Consider the following 15,313-nt stretch of genomic DNA (forward strand, 5'->3'; position numbering starts at 1 on the left):
ACAGATTCCTTCTCCAAGTGTTACACTATGCCAGTGGAAATGTTTGCGACCTTCTGTAGACAGAGTTGTTAATAGCTGTGTCTAGACAGAGAACAATTTTTCTTCGTCCTATGGGTGTTTAACCTTTTCAGTTTTATTCTTGCTGCAAATGAACACAATCTCTGCATCTCCCCAGAGGTACTTACCACCAGCAAGTCTTCAAAATGTCAGTTAATCAGCAGGGAAAAATATGCTGACAGCTTGGGGTTTGTGATACACAATCAACAGGCTTTTACTTATTTTCTCCTGTTGTGTTTTGAGTAAAGTATTGAACCAGCGAGTTTTTTCAACCCTGTCAGCTGTGGAGCAGAGAAATGTGTTATCGGAACAGCCATGCGCAAATGTGGCACAGAGATACAGCACCCTCCAGCAAGCATCACCTGGGAACCTCGAGGAGGGGCAGCACAAGATATCTCCCACTCTCCCTCCCACAGGTCATGTAGGCAGAGAGGAGAATGAAGGCATTGGTGTAAAACAAGGTTAAATAAAAGGGCTCTTGCAACCCAGCAGCAATCGCCCAGGGAAGCACCGTAATTGCAGATTGGGCCAGCACAGCCACCAGTGTCACCTTGGAGACCAGCTGGTAAACTCCAGGCCTCCCAAAAAAAGGGGGGGGTAAGGCAGCCGGGTGTGTAAACAAGTAAAACGAGATCGACAAGGAAGCTCTGCAGTGAGCTTGGGCCTTGCATCCCTTCGTCTTGTCGCCTGAACCCAGCAAGAGCCCGGGAGTGAGAAGGCAGCTGGGGCACAACGCCGTCCCAGCCCCCCACCACCTCCCAAGTCCTGGGTGGGAACCCCAGGTGCAGGATAGCATTTCAGGTAAAGGATTTACTCTCTTGTTTGCTAGCTCGCACCGAGCTTCTCTGATCGTTGAGCTTGTGACTCAGCCAAGACTTTTATATGCATGAATCATCATCATATATATATGTGTATTGCCCCACAAAAATATATATGCAATATATATGTATGCAAAAGAACAGCAGTAATGCCCCACCTGCCAGAAGATGGGAGACAGATGATGCTGGGGACAATGGAGAGGCAGAGGGGAGGCTGCAGACTGCTATGAAGGGTCAGTGTGGCTAGGAAGCCAGATTTTCAGGGATGTGTTTAGATGGTTGCCAAATACTCATGCAGTTTTCATGTGTTTAATTATTTAATGGAATTATAAGGAAAAAACCAAATGTGTTCAGTTGGTCTAGGCCATTTAGTCTGTTTCCAGATTGCTGGTATGCAACTCATTCATATGGTCAGGGCAGGGGCTTTCAGAAGCCTGTGATAACCCAGAAGCTAGTGTGGGTTTCTACCTGGCACACTGGGGTGTTTTCCAAGATTTTCACAGGAGGCTCTTGGGCTCAGCTGAAGGGTAACGTACCAATGAATTGTGCTGAGCAGGAACACAGCTTAGATGGAATTTAACTTTTTTGAGGTTTAAGCCTTGAGCTTAGAGGAATGTGAAGGGATCTGGTTGCGGAACAGCCTGAAGTTCTTCTGGAAAAACCTAATCCAATCTTTCAGGTTTTGGATTTATATAGAAGAAAATCTTTTGTTTCTGTTCAGCCTGCACAACACAACATTGCCCATAGAAATAAACAGTAGTGAGAAGGTGGGGTATTGCAATTGTTCATGTCCCAGGCTGTTACACAAACCAAAACTCTCTAGTGTTCAGAATGAAATTAACTAGCCCCTTTTTCATTTCACTGTGGGAGACATTTGATGATCTTGGAAGAGATATGTAGTCTAGAGGCATACTGCATGGTGCTATCCATGTGTTCTGCACTGTCTATGTAGGTACATGGGCATTACATATCTATTATGTACGGTATATAATTATATAATGTAAACACAGTTTGCACAGTGTTTATGTAACCTCGCTATATTTTGTATTCTTGCCAGTCAAACATCTCCCTTTAAGGACAGGTCATTATTTGCAGAGAACATTTTGGACTCCTGGTCTCACTTAGCCCTAAGGTCCTTCTGGTCACTTGTTAATGAGTTCCCAGAAGATCTTTGTTCATTCTGGCTGAAGTGGTCTCTTTTATACCACATAAGATAACTCCTGCAATAAGTTTGCACTGAAGACATCTGGGGACAAAAAAACTTTTTATTTTTCTGTTTCTTCAAGTCCAGCTGGTGTTTTCCAGAGGGGCTGCAAAATCCAACACTCATGACGTTGCCAGCTGCCATAGCCAACTCAATGTAGATAGAAGTGGAGTAGTTAAGATGAAACAGCTTAATTCCGTGCTTCTCCGAAGGTTTCTCAGACCATTTCAATTTACACTGCTGCATGTGCCATGACGAGACTGGCAGTTCAACATGCACTGACAGTGCCTCACAGGGCTCACTGCCTTCTTCATCTCCCCGTCCCAGGACAATCTTTGCTGTCACTGCTCTGCCTGTGGGTAAACACTAACTACAAAGATGTGGAGGCTCAGGCGAGCTGCTACGGGTGTGGAGGTAGCAGTATTTTGGCTACCTCCATACATTTTCGCTGTGTTTATACGCTGTACCACGCTTTCATATTTGCATCTGGATTAATCACACAGTGGTTGGCTGAGATCTCCTTTCAGGGTTTGTGGCCTATATTGGTGATTTCCCCTTCTAATAAAAGTATATAAGGAAAAGGAAATAGAGGGTCAAAATAAGTCCTCATGAGAAAGTTTTCAGCACCTTCCAAGTAAGCGTTTTGGCATGATCCATATACTAAGACAGGTTTCAGCACTCAGTCTTGTGTATGTGAGTCCATCATGTATGCGTGCTTTGGTCTTCTAGATGCCTGGCACAGCAAGGCATGACCGAGAGATGGCAATCCAGGCCAAAAAAAACCTCTCCAAAACCACCGACCCTGTAGAAAGACTTCGCCTGCAGTGTTTAGCAAGGGGATCTGCAGGCATCAAAGGACTTGGCAGGTAAGTCTAAGTCATCCAATCCGTTATGCAGTGTAATAATTTCAGCTGCAAGACACTGATGGAATAAGCAGGGAACAAAACTTGAGGTTTCCATTTCCAATACAAATGCCACAATCCACAGAGCCTGGGCTTGCGGATCTTGTATTTTGGGAGAAGGGACTGACCTGCTAGCCTGTTGAAGGACTGAGGAGCAGAGATCTTTCAAAGGAAGATGCTTACTTGAGACCCAGAACAACCCCTGCCGGGGAAGCAGGGGAACATAAAACATATCTCTCTCTTCAGTATTTTCTATAATTAACCTCAATATCTCAATACTGAGGATTTTGTCTCTTTTCCCTTGGGGCATGATTCACCATGTATAATGGTGTGTTAGCTGTCTAGTTTATGGAGCGCACCTAGACTCCTTCTGCAGTCACTCCAAGAGTATGATCATTGCACTGCTAGGAAATGGGAGCTATAGCCTGCCTTGACACCCCTCTTGGGCTCCGTTAACCACAGAGGAAACCCATATGACCAGCTGAAACTTCATTTATGTGTGCAACTTTTAGACAGCTCAATATATAATGAATAGGAAGATTCCTTCAGTGAAAGCAGACTTTGCCTTATTTAACTTCTGCTGTGTAATATTCAGGTATTCAATCTAAGCAAATCATATCCACTGCCATTAGGCATGGAGAGAGGGGCTTGTTTTCAGTATCCAGTTTTCTGGGATTTTTATTTGTTAATTTGTTTGGGGTTTTTATTATTGATTGGTTATTTTTTTTTTTCTCTCCAAAGAGTGTACAAAGGGGAAATGTTATCTCAATAAGGTGTCCCCATGTTCTGGCATTGTGCTAAATTGCTGCAGCATTATCCCAAGTTTTCCTTTGCATTCCCCTGAAACTGCATTTTCCACAGAGTATTTCGGATTATGGATGATGACAACAGCAGGACCCTTGATTTCAAGGAATTTTTGAAAGGATTGAATGATTATGCTGTGATGATAGATAAGGAAGAAGCACAAGAGATTTTCCGGATATTTGATAAAGATGGCAGTGGAACGATCGATTTTGATGAGTTTCTTGTTACACTGAGAGTAAGTATTGGAATTTGTGTTACTACTGCATTACCTTGAAAAAAACCCTTGATTTGTCACTAGCTGAACATGAAACACAGCACTTGTTGTCCACCTTAGTAGCCAGCAGAATCTACAGCTGTATTTAAGAAGTCAGTAACTCTTGAGAAGTTAAAATATTCCTTTTCCATCTAAATATGCTAAAGGGGGAAACTACCCTAAATTACACCTCTATGGATGAGAAATACCAAAACCTAGCATGTCTCTGCAGATTTTTGGCAAGGCGTTAGGCTCCTGGTGAGTGGCATGGAATGGAATGGAATGGAATGGAATGGAATGGAATGGAATGGAATGGAATAGAATAGAATAGAATAGAATAGAATAGAATAGAATAGAATAGAATAGAATAGAATAGAATAGAATAGAATAGAACTGAACAGAGCAGATTAGAATAGAAAAGAACTGAACTGAGCAGATTAGAATAGAAAAGAACTGAACTGAGCAGATTAGAATAGAATAGTTGCACATAAATAGTTGGGTTTGGGGTCCTTTGTTGTTTATAATTGTTTGTTTACATTTGCTTGTTTGTTTACAAAGTACTGCCTCAATACCCAATTCCTATATGCGATCCAGGTACCTATGTGGTTCAGTCCCTTAATCTCACTTCTTTGTCCATCATTTTATGATAATTCTCCTTATGAGATAAGCTAACCCAGTGGGGGCATTCTCTAATCAAACACAGTGTGACTGCTTTTGGTTGGGGCCTCTTTGCTCTCCTAAAGCCTAAACAATTAAGAAATAAAATAATTAATGCTTATAATAATTTGTAGTTTCTTGTTAAACATATTTGGAACAAGTAGAGGAGAAAAGTGTTCTAGGTAGCATTTTTTCTTTTATTGTCCATTTACTATTGTATTGCTAGACATCAAATAGTCTCAATCACACTGCTTTTGGGTGATGCATTGTCCTTCCTTGCTCACAGACAGTGTAGGCTATCAACAAGTTGTTGTTTCAAGTGCCTTGAACTGGGTTTACTATTACCAACAGCGATTACTTGAATTTGGAACTAGGCAAGTAGTAAGCAGATATAAAATTAATGTCAATATTTCTTTACAGCCTCCCATGTCAAAAGCAAGAAAAGAGATCATCATGCAGGCATTTAGGAAGTTAGATAAGACTGGAGATGGTGTCATAACAATTGAAGACTTACGGGGGGTATATAACGCAAAGCATCATCCCAAATACCAAAATGGAGATTGGACAGAAGATCAAGTTTTTAGGGCCTTTCTGGATAATTTTGATTCACCCTATGACAAAGATGGGAAGGTAGGTGAAACACCTAATGTCAAGCCATAGAATCACCTTCTGACTCAAAATTTGGCTTAGATGATTAAATGTGAGAGTAATCACAATATCAAGCATGCATTTGGATCACATTTATGGAGAAAAGTTAAATGGATGCATGACCGCTGCATGGGACTGTCAGTGCAGCTTGCTTACATATTCAGAGGCAAAGGGCCTCACCAAGAATTTTGAAGGTAGACATGAGATTGTGTGAACAGGCATGTAGCCTTAATGCTGCACTTTCAAAGGCTACTTTAAATATATCTTCCAACTCACACAACTGCTGGTTTCCAAGATCCACTTAAATTGGAGCATTTTTCACTTCTTAGGAGAATATATAACATGACCCGGTTCAAAAGCATGTTCCCTAATATGTAAAATACTTTACAGCTAGTGTTTCTCTACCGTGTGTAATTACTGAAACTCTCAACTTTGAAATCAGTCCCTCAGAGACAGATCTATGCACGGCAAGCTGAAGGGAGGGCAGGCTTGGGGAGAAGTAGAGGGAAGGGGGTTGCCATTAGCTGTGTGCCCCAGGGAGCCACTAGATGTGAAGGGCTGGAAGGCCTTCTTGTCCTCTGCCACAACTCTCTGGTGCACGTGCGAAGCCCTGGCACCCTCTGTGGTGGACTGCTCATTCTTCTTCTTTCTAACTCTCTGCAATCCAGGCATACTTCATCTCCCCTCTCTAAGTGTCTGCAAAATTTTTTGGTTGTAATTTACACATCTGAGCAACTCAGAGAAATAGTGGACCTCAACAGTTCAAACGGAGATATTCTCAGTCCAAACAGTTCACGACAACAAACTAGATAAAGTTTCATCAGCACTTTGTACAATGTTCAGTTCTGAAGTGGCATCATGACTACATGACACTAGTGACCACTACATGTCTAATGGCTGGCTACTACACCCAAACCCTCTGCTTGTTTTATTTGCAGCAGGCAGGCTTTTGATTTATAGCGAAGTGATGGCCATGACTCTGCACTTGGTAGAGCTGAATGTCATCTGTATTTATTTTGTGTCATCCGTTTTTATTTTGTGTCATCCTCAGATGTACTCTTCATCTGGTTTGTGCTGTTTCTTCTCTGCAGCAGTGTCTAGCAAACCTCAAGCAATATGTTCCTGCTTATTGTGCTGTCATACGCAAACACATTACATTAGTCCTCAAAACGATCCTTGACAAGCTCGTTGCCTTGTGCCTCATAAATGCTGCAGTGTTTGAGCTTACAGAAAAGTTACTTTGAGGATTCACCTCTTGTTCAGCCATCCTTACATTAGCCGAATCGATTGCAATTTCTTCTGAGAAATGACTGTGACTTTCCTGTGCCTGAATCAGAGATCACTATTGACACTCGTATGAGCTGAACACCTGAAATGTTTTTAGCAGAAATGCCTCAAGGCTGAGCATCTGCTAGAAAGGCCCTCTTCACTGTGATCTTGCTGGATGTGCATTTTACTTAGCTCTCAAATGCAAACCTCAGTAGGAGCAAATATTTTTCTATGTGATATTTTATTCAAAGAATTACCTAAATGGTTCAAGAGGCATTACATTAGGCGTATACCGTTTGCATCTGCTGATATGATTTTTTTTTTAATGGTAATTTTTAAACCAATTTCCCCATAAAATATCATAAAAGATCTTCAAAACTCTTAGGTACTTGAAAGAATGCCTGCTTCTTTGAGACCTTTATGAAGCATCTCTAGTGGCTTATAAAGTGGATATAAAGCTTCTAGCTGCCTCTAGATTGCACCAGAAATACCATCCACTTTTATTAATGATAATTCAAAGAAACTGATTATAGCATCCCCAGAAAAAAATACATTAAAATATTTGTCTTCTTGGACAGCTCTGATTTAAGTCCAGTTCCTAGTAAGGTTAGTTTAACTCTGTGTGTTTCATTTCTATCCAAGTGTTCCTGAAAGACTATTTCTAGTAAAGAAATGAGCTTACACACAAACTTTTAGTGTCTTCGTTGTTCTTGTTGGATTCCTTTTCAGTAGCAACAACATGAAACAGCAGAGGTTAAGGTTCACTTAGAGTTCTCAATGTGTGGTTTTGACTTATAGCATTAAAAAAAATAAAAGTTCATTTTCCTGTTTTAAATCCTGTCTCAGGTCACAACAGAAGAATTCATGAACTACTATGCAGGAGTCAGCGCTTCAATAGACACAGATGTCTATTTTATCATCATGATGAAGAACGCTTGGAAACTCTGATCATACAATTAAAGTAGCAAGACTTTACTTCCATCTTCTGTAGGACCCCATGATTAACAGTATGCACAACAAGACGTATGTAATAACAGCTTCCAGTAACTGTGCCAGTTACAGTCAATCTGCAGAAATAATTCCCAGGTGCTTCAGTAGGCTCAGCCTCAGGGGACTGGAGCATAATTAGAGAATAGATATGGCATCCAGCCACTCCAAAGACCCATCCCTTTTCTTCCTGCAACCCTGACATGTCTTTTCTTTTCTGAGACAAGGCAGTCGTTTCTTCTCAGACATCCACAGTAGGTCCCTGTGGCTCCTGAACACATCTCCTCCTCCAGCGTTAGATACGCCTATGTTTGACAGAGGATGCAAGAGGAGGAAGCAGAAACATTCTGGAAGGGTGGTGTTTTGGGGAAGACTGTTATAAATGTGAGGAAGCCTGAACCAGGAGGGTCATATAGTCCTCTCACCTGTAGCACTGCTGCATCCTTTCATTTCTCAGGTCTCACTTGTGAGACAGAAAACGGCTCAGCCTGCTGCTGGGAACACGTGAGTTTGCACTGCTCTGAGGATGGAGAAAGAAACAAATCAAGAACAGGAGACACAAACCAGAATAAATGCAAAAGACTCTATAAAACCCTGTTTCCCCCTCTGCTTACAGGGATCTTCCTTGTGTATGCCTATTTTCAAACCTTTCTGGGCCTGCTTAATAGCTTTTCTCCCACCTTTGATTTCATTCTTTCCATACTGTGGGATTATCTCACTAATATTTTTCTTTGAAGGGCATTTTGTGTTACACTACCTTCTTGCTTTTCTTGGAACATTTGTCAGTCCAATAGCTATTGAGTGTACATACATATATCAAAAGTTGCTTATTGCTTTCTGTATTTATACTGATCTATGACCAAACTGTGACTTAAGGGAACTTTCTGAGAACTCAAGGACTTGTAATCTTCTGTTTCTAATGCTGAAAAAAGGATGAGCAGCTGCCTTTCTGGTCACAGCAATGAAACTGTCTCAGTTCTGAGATCTTCTGTCCTTTCCCTAGAGTGGGGAAATGGTGTACAAAGGAAACTGTAAAAATAACCCCAATAATAAAAAGAAAAAAAAAGAAAAAAGGAAAGAAGTGGAGGAGGATGTTGTCTAGCTATTCCTGCCTTCATTTCTTTTCCTTTTGTTCTATGCTTTCTGCTTTTCTCACGTCACCCTGCTGCTTTCCCAGACTGACTTGCTGCCATGGCAGAGAACAAATGACTTGTACAGGCAGCATTTGCTCCGTCTCAGGTTTGCAGCCACCTAAAGGCAGTTCATGCTTATGGAGTGGACTTTCAAAAGAGCTTGAGTGATGAAGTCTCAGCTTTTACTTAGCCTGGACTGCTAGGTGTTTATACATTGAAATCCTGAGTGCTTGCTTCTGTGGTCATGCGCAAACTCTGCTTTTGTTTTGTCCAGCCATGATCTCAGTATAAGAAATAGCTGCTTGCAATTCCTTAGTAAAACCTACACAAACTCAATTATTTTCTTTGATCAGTAACCCTCCAGAAAGTTGCATACTGCCTGGCACTGGAAATCGGTGGAAAGAGTCTCTTTATGATTGTCATTGATCATAAGAGGAGCCTTTACTTACTGCAATGCTACTGAAGTTCCTCATATGGGGACAGGGGCTGTACACATCCTGGTAGCTTTAGTAGAATCCATTTATTTCTCGTTTATTAACTGGCTCCACAACAGAGTGTCATGTTATCTGTTTTCTATGTTTCAAATAAAAGAAATTAATGTGAAAATGAAAAAACAGTTTACTTTTGACACACTATCTCATGTCTTCAAATCCCACAGTAATCTGTTGTGTTGTTATTTAATCAAGGGCAGTGGAAGTTTTAATCTGAATAATTGCAATCAGTTTGCTCTTTCAGTGGTAATACTTTCCAATTTTACTTAATCCCAAATGCAATACCTTTTCAGAAGGGAGGAGTGGTTCAGAAATTAACTGCTATTTTAAAACCAGCAGAAGATTTGTCAACAGGCTGTGGGAGCCTTAGCCAGAGCCTGTGATAGCTGGTGAAAGCTCAGGGCTCAAGGACTGGATTTCTGCACTGATCTTGATTAATGGGGTTTTGTGTGGGGACTTGAAAGATGTGAGCCAGGAGACTTCAAGCCCTCTCATCCTAAGGAGAGATGCAGCTGATACATCCCTAGCGTCCTTAGAGCAGCTCTTGGCTGCTCAGGTCTGCCTGTGTGTGGACCTCATTGCTCACTAGACACATTTCTCAGCATCAGGACATTCTTCACAATGTAGTACATTCAAATTTGTATGGACCACTTTTCCAAGGGCTGGTTTCAGATTCCTTTGAGGTCAGCAGCAAAATGTCCTTTCCCTTCTTTGAGAACAGAATGGCTTCTAGAGGAATCTGAGTGAAAAATAGTAACTGCAGAAAAAGCTTAGTGCTTCCAGGAAAAACTAAATAACGCGGGAAGAAAATAATGTGATTTTTCACTTGTAATCAGACATTGTAGAACACAAACTGGAATCTGTGCTGCAATAAATCTCATTTGGCTCATATGTCTGCAAAGTCATGCAATAAAAAACAGGTATTGCACTGACAACTAGGTAGGAAAATCTCTACGAGGAGACAGGCAGTCCTAATGATACACTGGGCATACACAGCTGAGATTCAGAGAAAGAGCTTTGCAGTGGTTAAAGGCAAGTTAATAGGGTTTGAACCAGACATAAAGGAATATCAGGGCTAACAGCGGGTGCCCAGAATTGCCCTTTAGCCCTTCACTGTCCCTGTCTGCTGGAGCTGCTGCACTGCAACGTTGGAGAGCCAAAAAAGAAGCTCAATCACCCATGTTCAGCCGCAGGCTGCAGTGTGCTGGTTACCGACCCAGCAGATGCTGGAGATAGATGGTGATGTAGGCTGTCCTGCCAGTCTGTGGTTGCACAGCATGCACGGCAGATACTGAGAGATAGGTGGCAATGCACGCGATCATATCTGACTCGAGCACCAAGACTGTCAGATCTTGGTCGATGCTTCATGCTTGAAGCACTATTTCTTCTTTCTGATTGTGCAACAGACACTAAACAGGATGGCACAAACCATATGAACATCTGAGTCTTCAGGGCCAATACCAGAGACAAAAGTTTTGCTTGTACCTTGAGTTTCAGCACGCCCTCTGTCAGGGCTGAGCTCTGCCCTCTCCACCAGGCAGCATGGAATCTTGCTCCAAAAGTGCTGCCTGGTGGTCCCTGATAGAAAGAAAAAGCTCTCTTATACCTCCTCCAAAACTCTGCCGTCACTCCCTACCTCTACCCGAGCTACTAGAGCATCTCTGTGACACTCACACACTGAAGAGGCACAAGGGATGAGAGTGGAAAGGCAGCAGACAGCCTCTCCATCTAACGTGTTCCCTGAGGAGGGGTGACCCTTCTGCAGTGTCTTTCACTGCATTTTAGTTTTAGCCCTTGCCTGCATTCTGTGGCTTCCTGTCTTTGTCCTGGTGGGGAAATTTTTGGCTTGATATGGTCCAGAACTGTTATTTGGCTACACTCTCTGCTGTGGCATAAATTTCTCTTTGAAGCAACTGAATTTTAATGCAAGCCTCACTCACTGGTGCATATTCTTGAAATTAGATGACAAGGTATATTCAGTGATCTGATTCATTCTGTTGGTCCGCTTAGCACAAAGCTGTCTTGGCAGAGGCAGTGGAAGCAGCTAAGGGTTTTGCAGATGAAACCAGCTGCGTACATAGCTGTATAAAAGCCAGCTTGCCTTTATCTAGCAGCTTTTACATGATAATACCTCAGACCTCTGCAGTCACATGGGCAGAGCAGAGCTTTGCCATCCCAGAGCTGGTCTCATGGCCTCCCTGTCACCAGCTGGCAGAAGGAGTGACCCCAGCATATTGGTTATTTTCTGCCTCCCAGCTCCTGCAGCAGCAGCAGTAGCATCATGCTCAGCTTTTCTTGGTAAAACAGCCAAAGCCAAGAGCAGCCTGCTGCTCTTGGCAGCTCCCCTCTTTCTGTGAATTTTGCTATGATTATAGCCTATACTATTTCTCTTGAAATCCTTTTTCATAGCCAGCCCAGAAGGCAGGGAAAATCAGAAAGCAAGTTTCCTAGTGGGCTGTACTTAAGACAAGGTCTTCAGGTAGGTGAGAGCAGCCTCAGTATTTAAAGCAGACCCAGGCTGTACTGCTTTGCACCAGGTGAGTTTGAAGCTTCTGTGGTTGCAAAGCGAGTATTGATTTTGGCTCTAGCATTCCTCAGCTCTTTCACCAACAGAGGCTGCAGGAGATGGAAGTGCTGTAGGATGCAAAGCTTCGGTTTGTTGGTTTGCAGCTGACCCCAGGTACAGCGGACCCATCTCTGCTGATTCCCGGACCCAGGCTTCCTCCCACCTTACAAGGTTGTCATTGATTCCAGCGGGAGCTGCAGCTGGAGAATGGGGATAAGACCCAAACTTTGTTGAACCTCTTGGCAAGCAGTAAAAATGAGAAAAAAAGGAACTTGAATGTTTTGTCAAAGTTGTGGTAAAGTGTAAGCAGTGTTTACTTTCTAGAGAAAATTATGTTCTTTTACCATTGAAAAATATGACATTTTTGCCAAAACCTGCAATTTAAAAAATATTTTAACTTTCAACTGATACTTCAGTGTTCAAAATTTATTGATTTTTTTTTTATAAGCATGTAAATATTTCTGGGAAAAAAAATAGCAGAATGCTTTAGAGAAACTCTGCCTCTGTCACAGATTTATTCCTTTAGACATTTCCACCAATTCATTTCTACCTTGTTTCTCCTTTTATGTTGCTTGACTAATCTTTGGGGCTTTTCATATTCATCTGGTGATGGTGCTAATGTCAGACTACTCTAAAGTTGCTACAACATCCAAGTTGTGCCATCAATAACGAGAATAACTTTTCTTATATTCATTTTTCCAGAACACAGCAATAGTTCTGTCTCCAGGTGCAAGAGGCTCAGTCCATTGATCTTAGCATCATTGGACCAGTTGCTATGTGTAAGCTTGCAGTAGCAACACATCTTAATGTCAGGTTAGGGCTGTCTAACCTAAAATTAGTCTCTTCTGGAAGATGCTAAAGAATTATTTGCAATATATGGAGATGTGTTACATAAACATGTAGCTTTGGGCCACAATATACAGCCATCTCACATTGTGAGCCCTGTTTTTTTCTAATTGTTAGGTTAAAAAAGACTTTTTAAACTGCTATTCTGGAGTTAGTGCTTCTGTGGACAGTGATGCGTACTTGATTTTAATGATGAAGAAATCTTGGAAGCTCTGACTTCTGTTCTAATTTCCCGCACCTTCTTCAAGATCAGAGACTATAAAGAAGTGGAACATTGTTTACTTTGTTGAGTTTTTCCCAGTTCCTGTCTGAGCAACCTTTTCAGAAGAGCTGCATAATTTGATGACACTGGCAAGTGTCCCTGTGCTGGCCTCTGACATGCGGCTTTGTGCTTCAACAGGTGGCGCTTACAAGCCAAGAAATAGCCAGCCTGACTGAAATCTAGAACTACAGAGAGAGAGCAAAGGGGTGCGATAGTGGATATAAATTAGCATTTGCATCATCAGTGGTTTTGTTGTGTGTCTGTACGTTAGATTTGTTTTGCCAATGTCCTGTTATACACAGGAATGCTGATTTGATGCTGATTCACGATCATAGGAATAAAGGACTGTGTGATGCTAGAATAATTCTTCACAGGGATGGTCATTTCCTTTGCATTACATTTTAGCTGGTTCTAAAGGGTAGTTTCAGAAACTCACAACCAAAGTGATCACTAGCTCAAACCAAAAGCATTTTGACTAAATACCTGTTGCTAATTCCCTCAGGGCTGCAGCACTGCAGTATAAACGCTGACCTTCAAGTCAAAAGACACTTTTACTAAGAAGCTTAGAAGTCTCTTGCTCTCAGAAGAGATTCATGGTCAGCTTATGCCTTCATAGCACTGCCTCAAATTCAACTACATGTCCCATGTGGCAACGTTGGCCAGGCCACCCTTCACCATTTATTTTGTGGCTCAGGCTTTACTGCACATCTTGTGCATTTCATCATCTCTTCACCCTGGCAGAAACATTTCTCCTGCCTCCCCACACTCAGCAGTTCTTCTACCACCCCACTGACACACATCATATCGTTATGTGCTTCATCATCCTGCCTAATGAACATGCACAAGACAAAGCGATTTGGTAAACAAACTAATAAATTCAGCAGGGGACAAAGCCTGCCTTGGGAGGTAATTAACATTTTTTTGTCATCATTAAAAGTAGGCTGTGACTCAGTATTATATCTGACAAAGGACTTATTTCATGGATTAGTGTTTTGTGCTGCTAGGAGATGTCTGCATAGTGCCAGCGAGCTGCACATAGATGAGGGGAGAAATGAAGATGGGAGACCAGCTGTGTTGCACCGCTGCTGCAGAAGAGGCGGAGGGAGTCTGACGGGTATGTTCCAAGAGCAGGCAGCTGCCAGCCATGGTGTCGTAAAGCAGCTGTCTATAAACCAGGGTCACCAAGCTCTTTTTATGTGCGCAGCTGAGTATGAGCACAGGAGGCAGAAAGTGCGGAGGAGGACAGTTACGCTGAAGTATGTAAGATGCATGGAGTATGTCAAACTGAGCTATATCCCTGTATGGATGTTGAGTAAGATTGGAATTTGTGAACAGCTGTGGGGGAAGTTCTGTCTTGTAGAATAAGGAAACTACTCAGCCCTGACCTGGTGAAGCTTTCTCAAGATGTAGCTGTCGCTGTACCTTCATGTATGTACTATGCATCTAAAAGCTCATCATGCACCAGACGTACTTGTGGGATTTCTTGCTTTGGTGCATATTTGGATTTTTTTTTTCCAAAAGGAAATTGGAAGTTTTTATCCCTGTATACGCCCAGCAGATTTGTGCTGATGAGTGTATACACATATACATCACATGTGATGTTCAGTGACACTGATACCAGGACTGCTCAAATATTGGTACTGAGCATCTGCAAAATAGCCAGGGACCGATTTTCCCGAAAGCTTTTGCTCCCACAGTTCAGGCCAGACTGCTAAATCTGAAGGAGACTGCCTAGTCCCTGTATGTTTCAGAGCAGCCTAATCCCCAGAGCTATCTGAGGGGAGCTTAGCACTTGTGAAAGGTCAGCCTGACAGGATTTAACTGAACACTTTTGTAATGACCCAGTTGTTCCACTGGCTTGGTAGCAGCTGGATGTGGTTCAGTGAACAGTTTTCATGGGCATTTCTGGGAATCAGTATCCTTCAGAAATTTTAACACTAACCTTTAACTTGCCTCAATTTGTCTGTGCTTGCTGCTGTTCTCCTGGAAAGAAACTTTTCTGGATAAGCTACACACAGGGGCTTGTGCAAATATTCCGGCTCACCTGAGCAAGTACAAGCCATTATCAGGAGATGGGCTTTGTCTGTCTGCCTCCTAGAGCTGTTACCTCTCTTTTCTGGGTAATGAGGGCTGGATGGCAATAAGAGTCTGGAGCTGCAGAGAGGCTTCCTTGGCTTGGAGGTTGGTGGTGATGAAGGGGGAGTGATGCTTGCTGTTATCCTGCAGTGCTTTCAGGCCTTTTTGCTGCCTGGATTTGGGCTAAGTAGAGCCTAAGGAGTTCTCCTAATTTCAGTGAGAGCACAGTAAACCCTGTCTCAATACATGTATATTAGAAGGCTGAATTAGAGAAGCAGAAGTAGGTTATGCAACAAGCCATGTCCTTTTAATGCAGTAAAAACATTTTAAGATGAAGATT

The 15,313-nt window shown here is 42.3% G+C and overlaps 1 protein-coding gene across 1 annotated transcript; it reads left to right on the forward strand.

The window, feature by feature from the left end:
* The first annotated feature begins 205 nt into the window (after positions 1-205).
* Positions 206-8,163, forward strand: CAPSL (calcyphosine like). Its single transcript, XM_069880187.1, has 5 exons — positions 206-858; positions 2,809-2,945; positions 3,843-4,020; positions 5,116-5,325; positions 7,459-8,163. The coding sequence occupies exons 2-5, from the start codon at positions 2,809-2,811 to the stop codon at positions 7,558-7,560; spliced, it is 627 nt and encodes a 208-aa protein (XP_069736288.1). The 5' UTR covers positions 206-858; the 3' UTR covers positions 7,561-8,163.
* Positions 8,164-15,313: the final 7,150 nt, after the last annotated feature.

This window comes from Phaenicophaeus curvirostris, chromosome Z (genome assembly GCF_032191515.1).
Source record: "Phaenicophaeus curvirostris isolate KB17595 chromosome Z, BPBGC_Pcur_1.0, whole genome shotgun sequence".
Taxonomy (NCBI): Eukaryota; Metazoa; Chordata; class Aves; order Cuculiformes; family Cuculidae; genus Phaenicophaeus; species Phaenicophaeus curvirostris.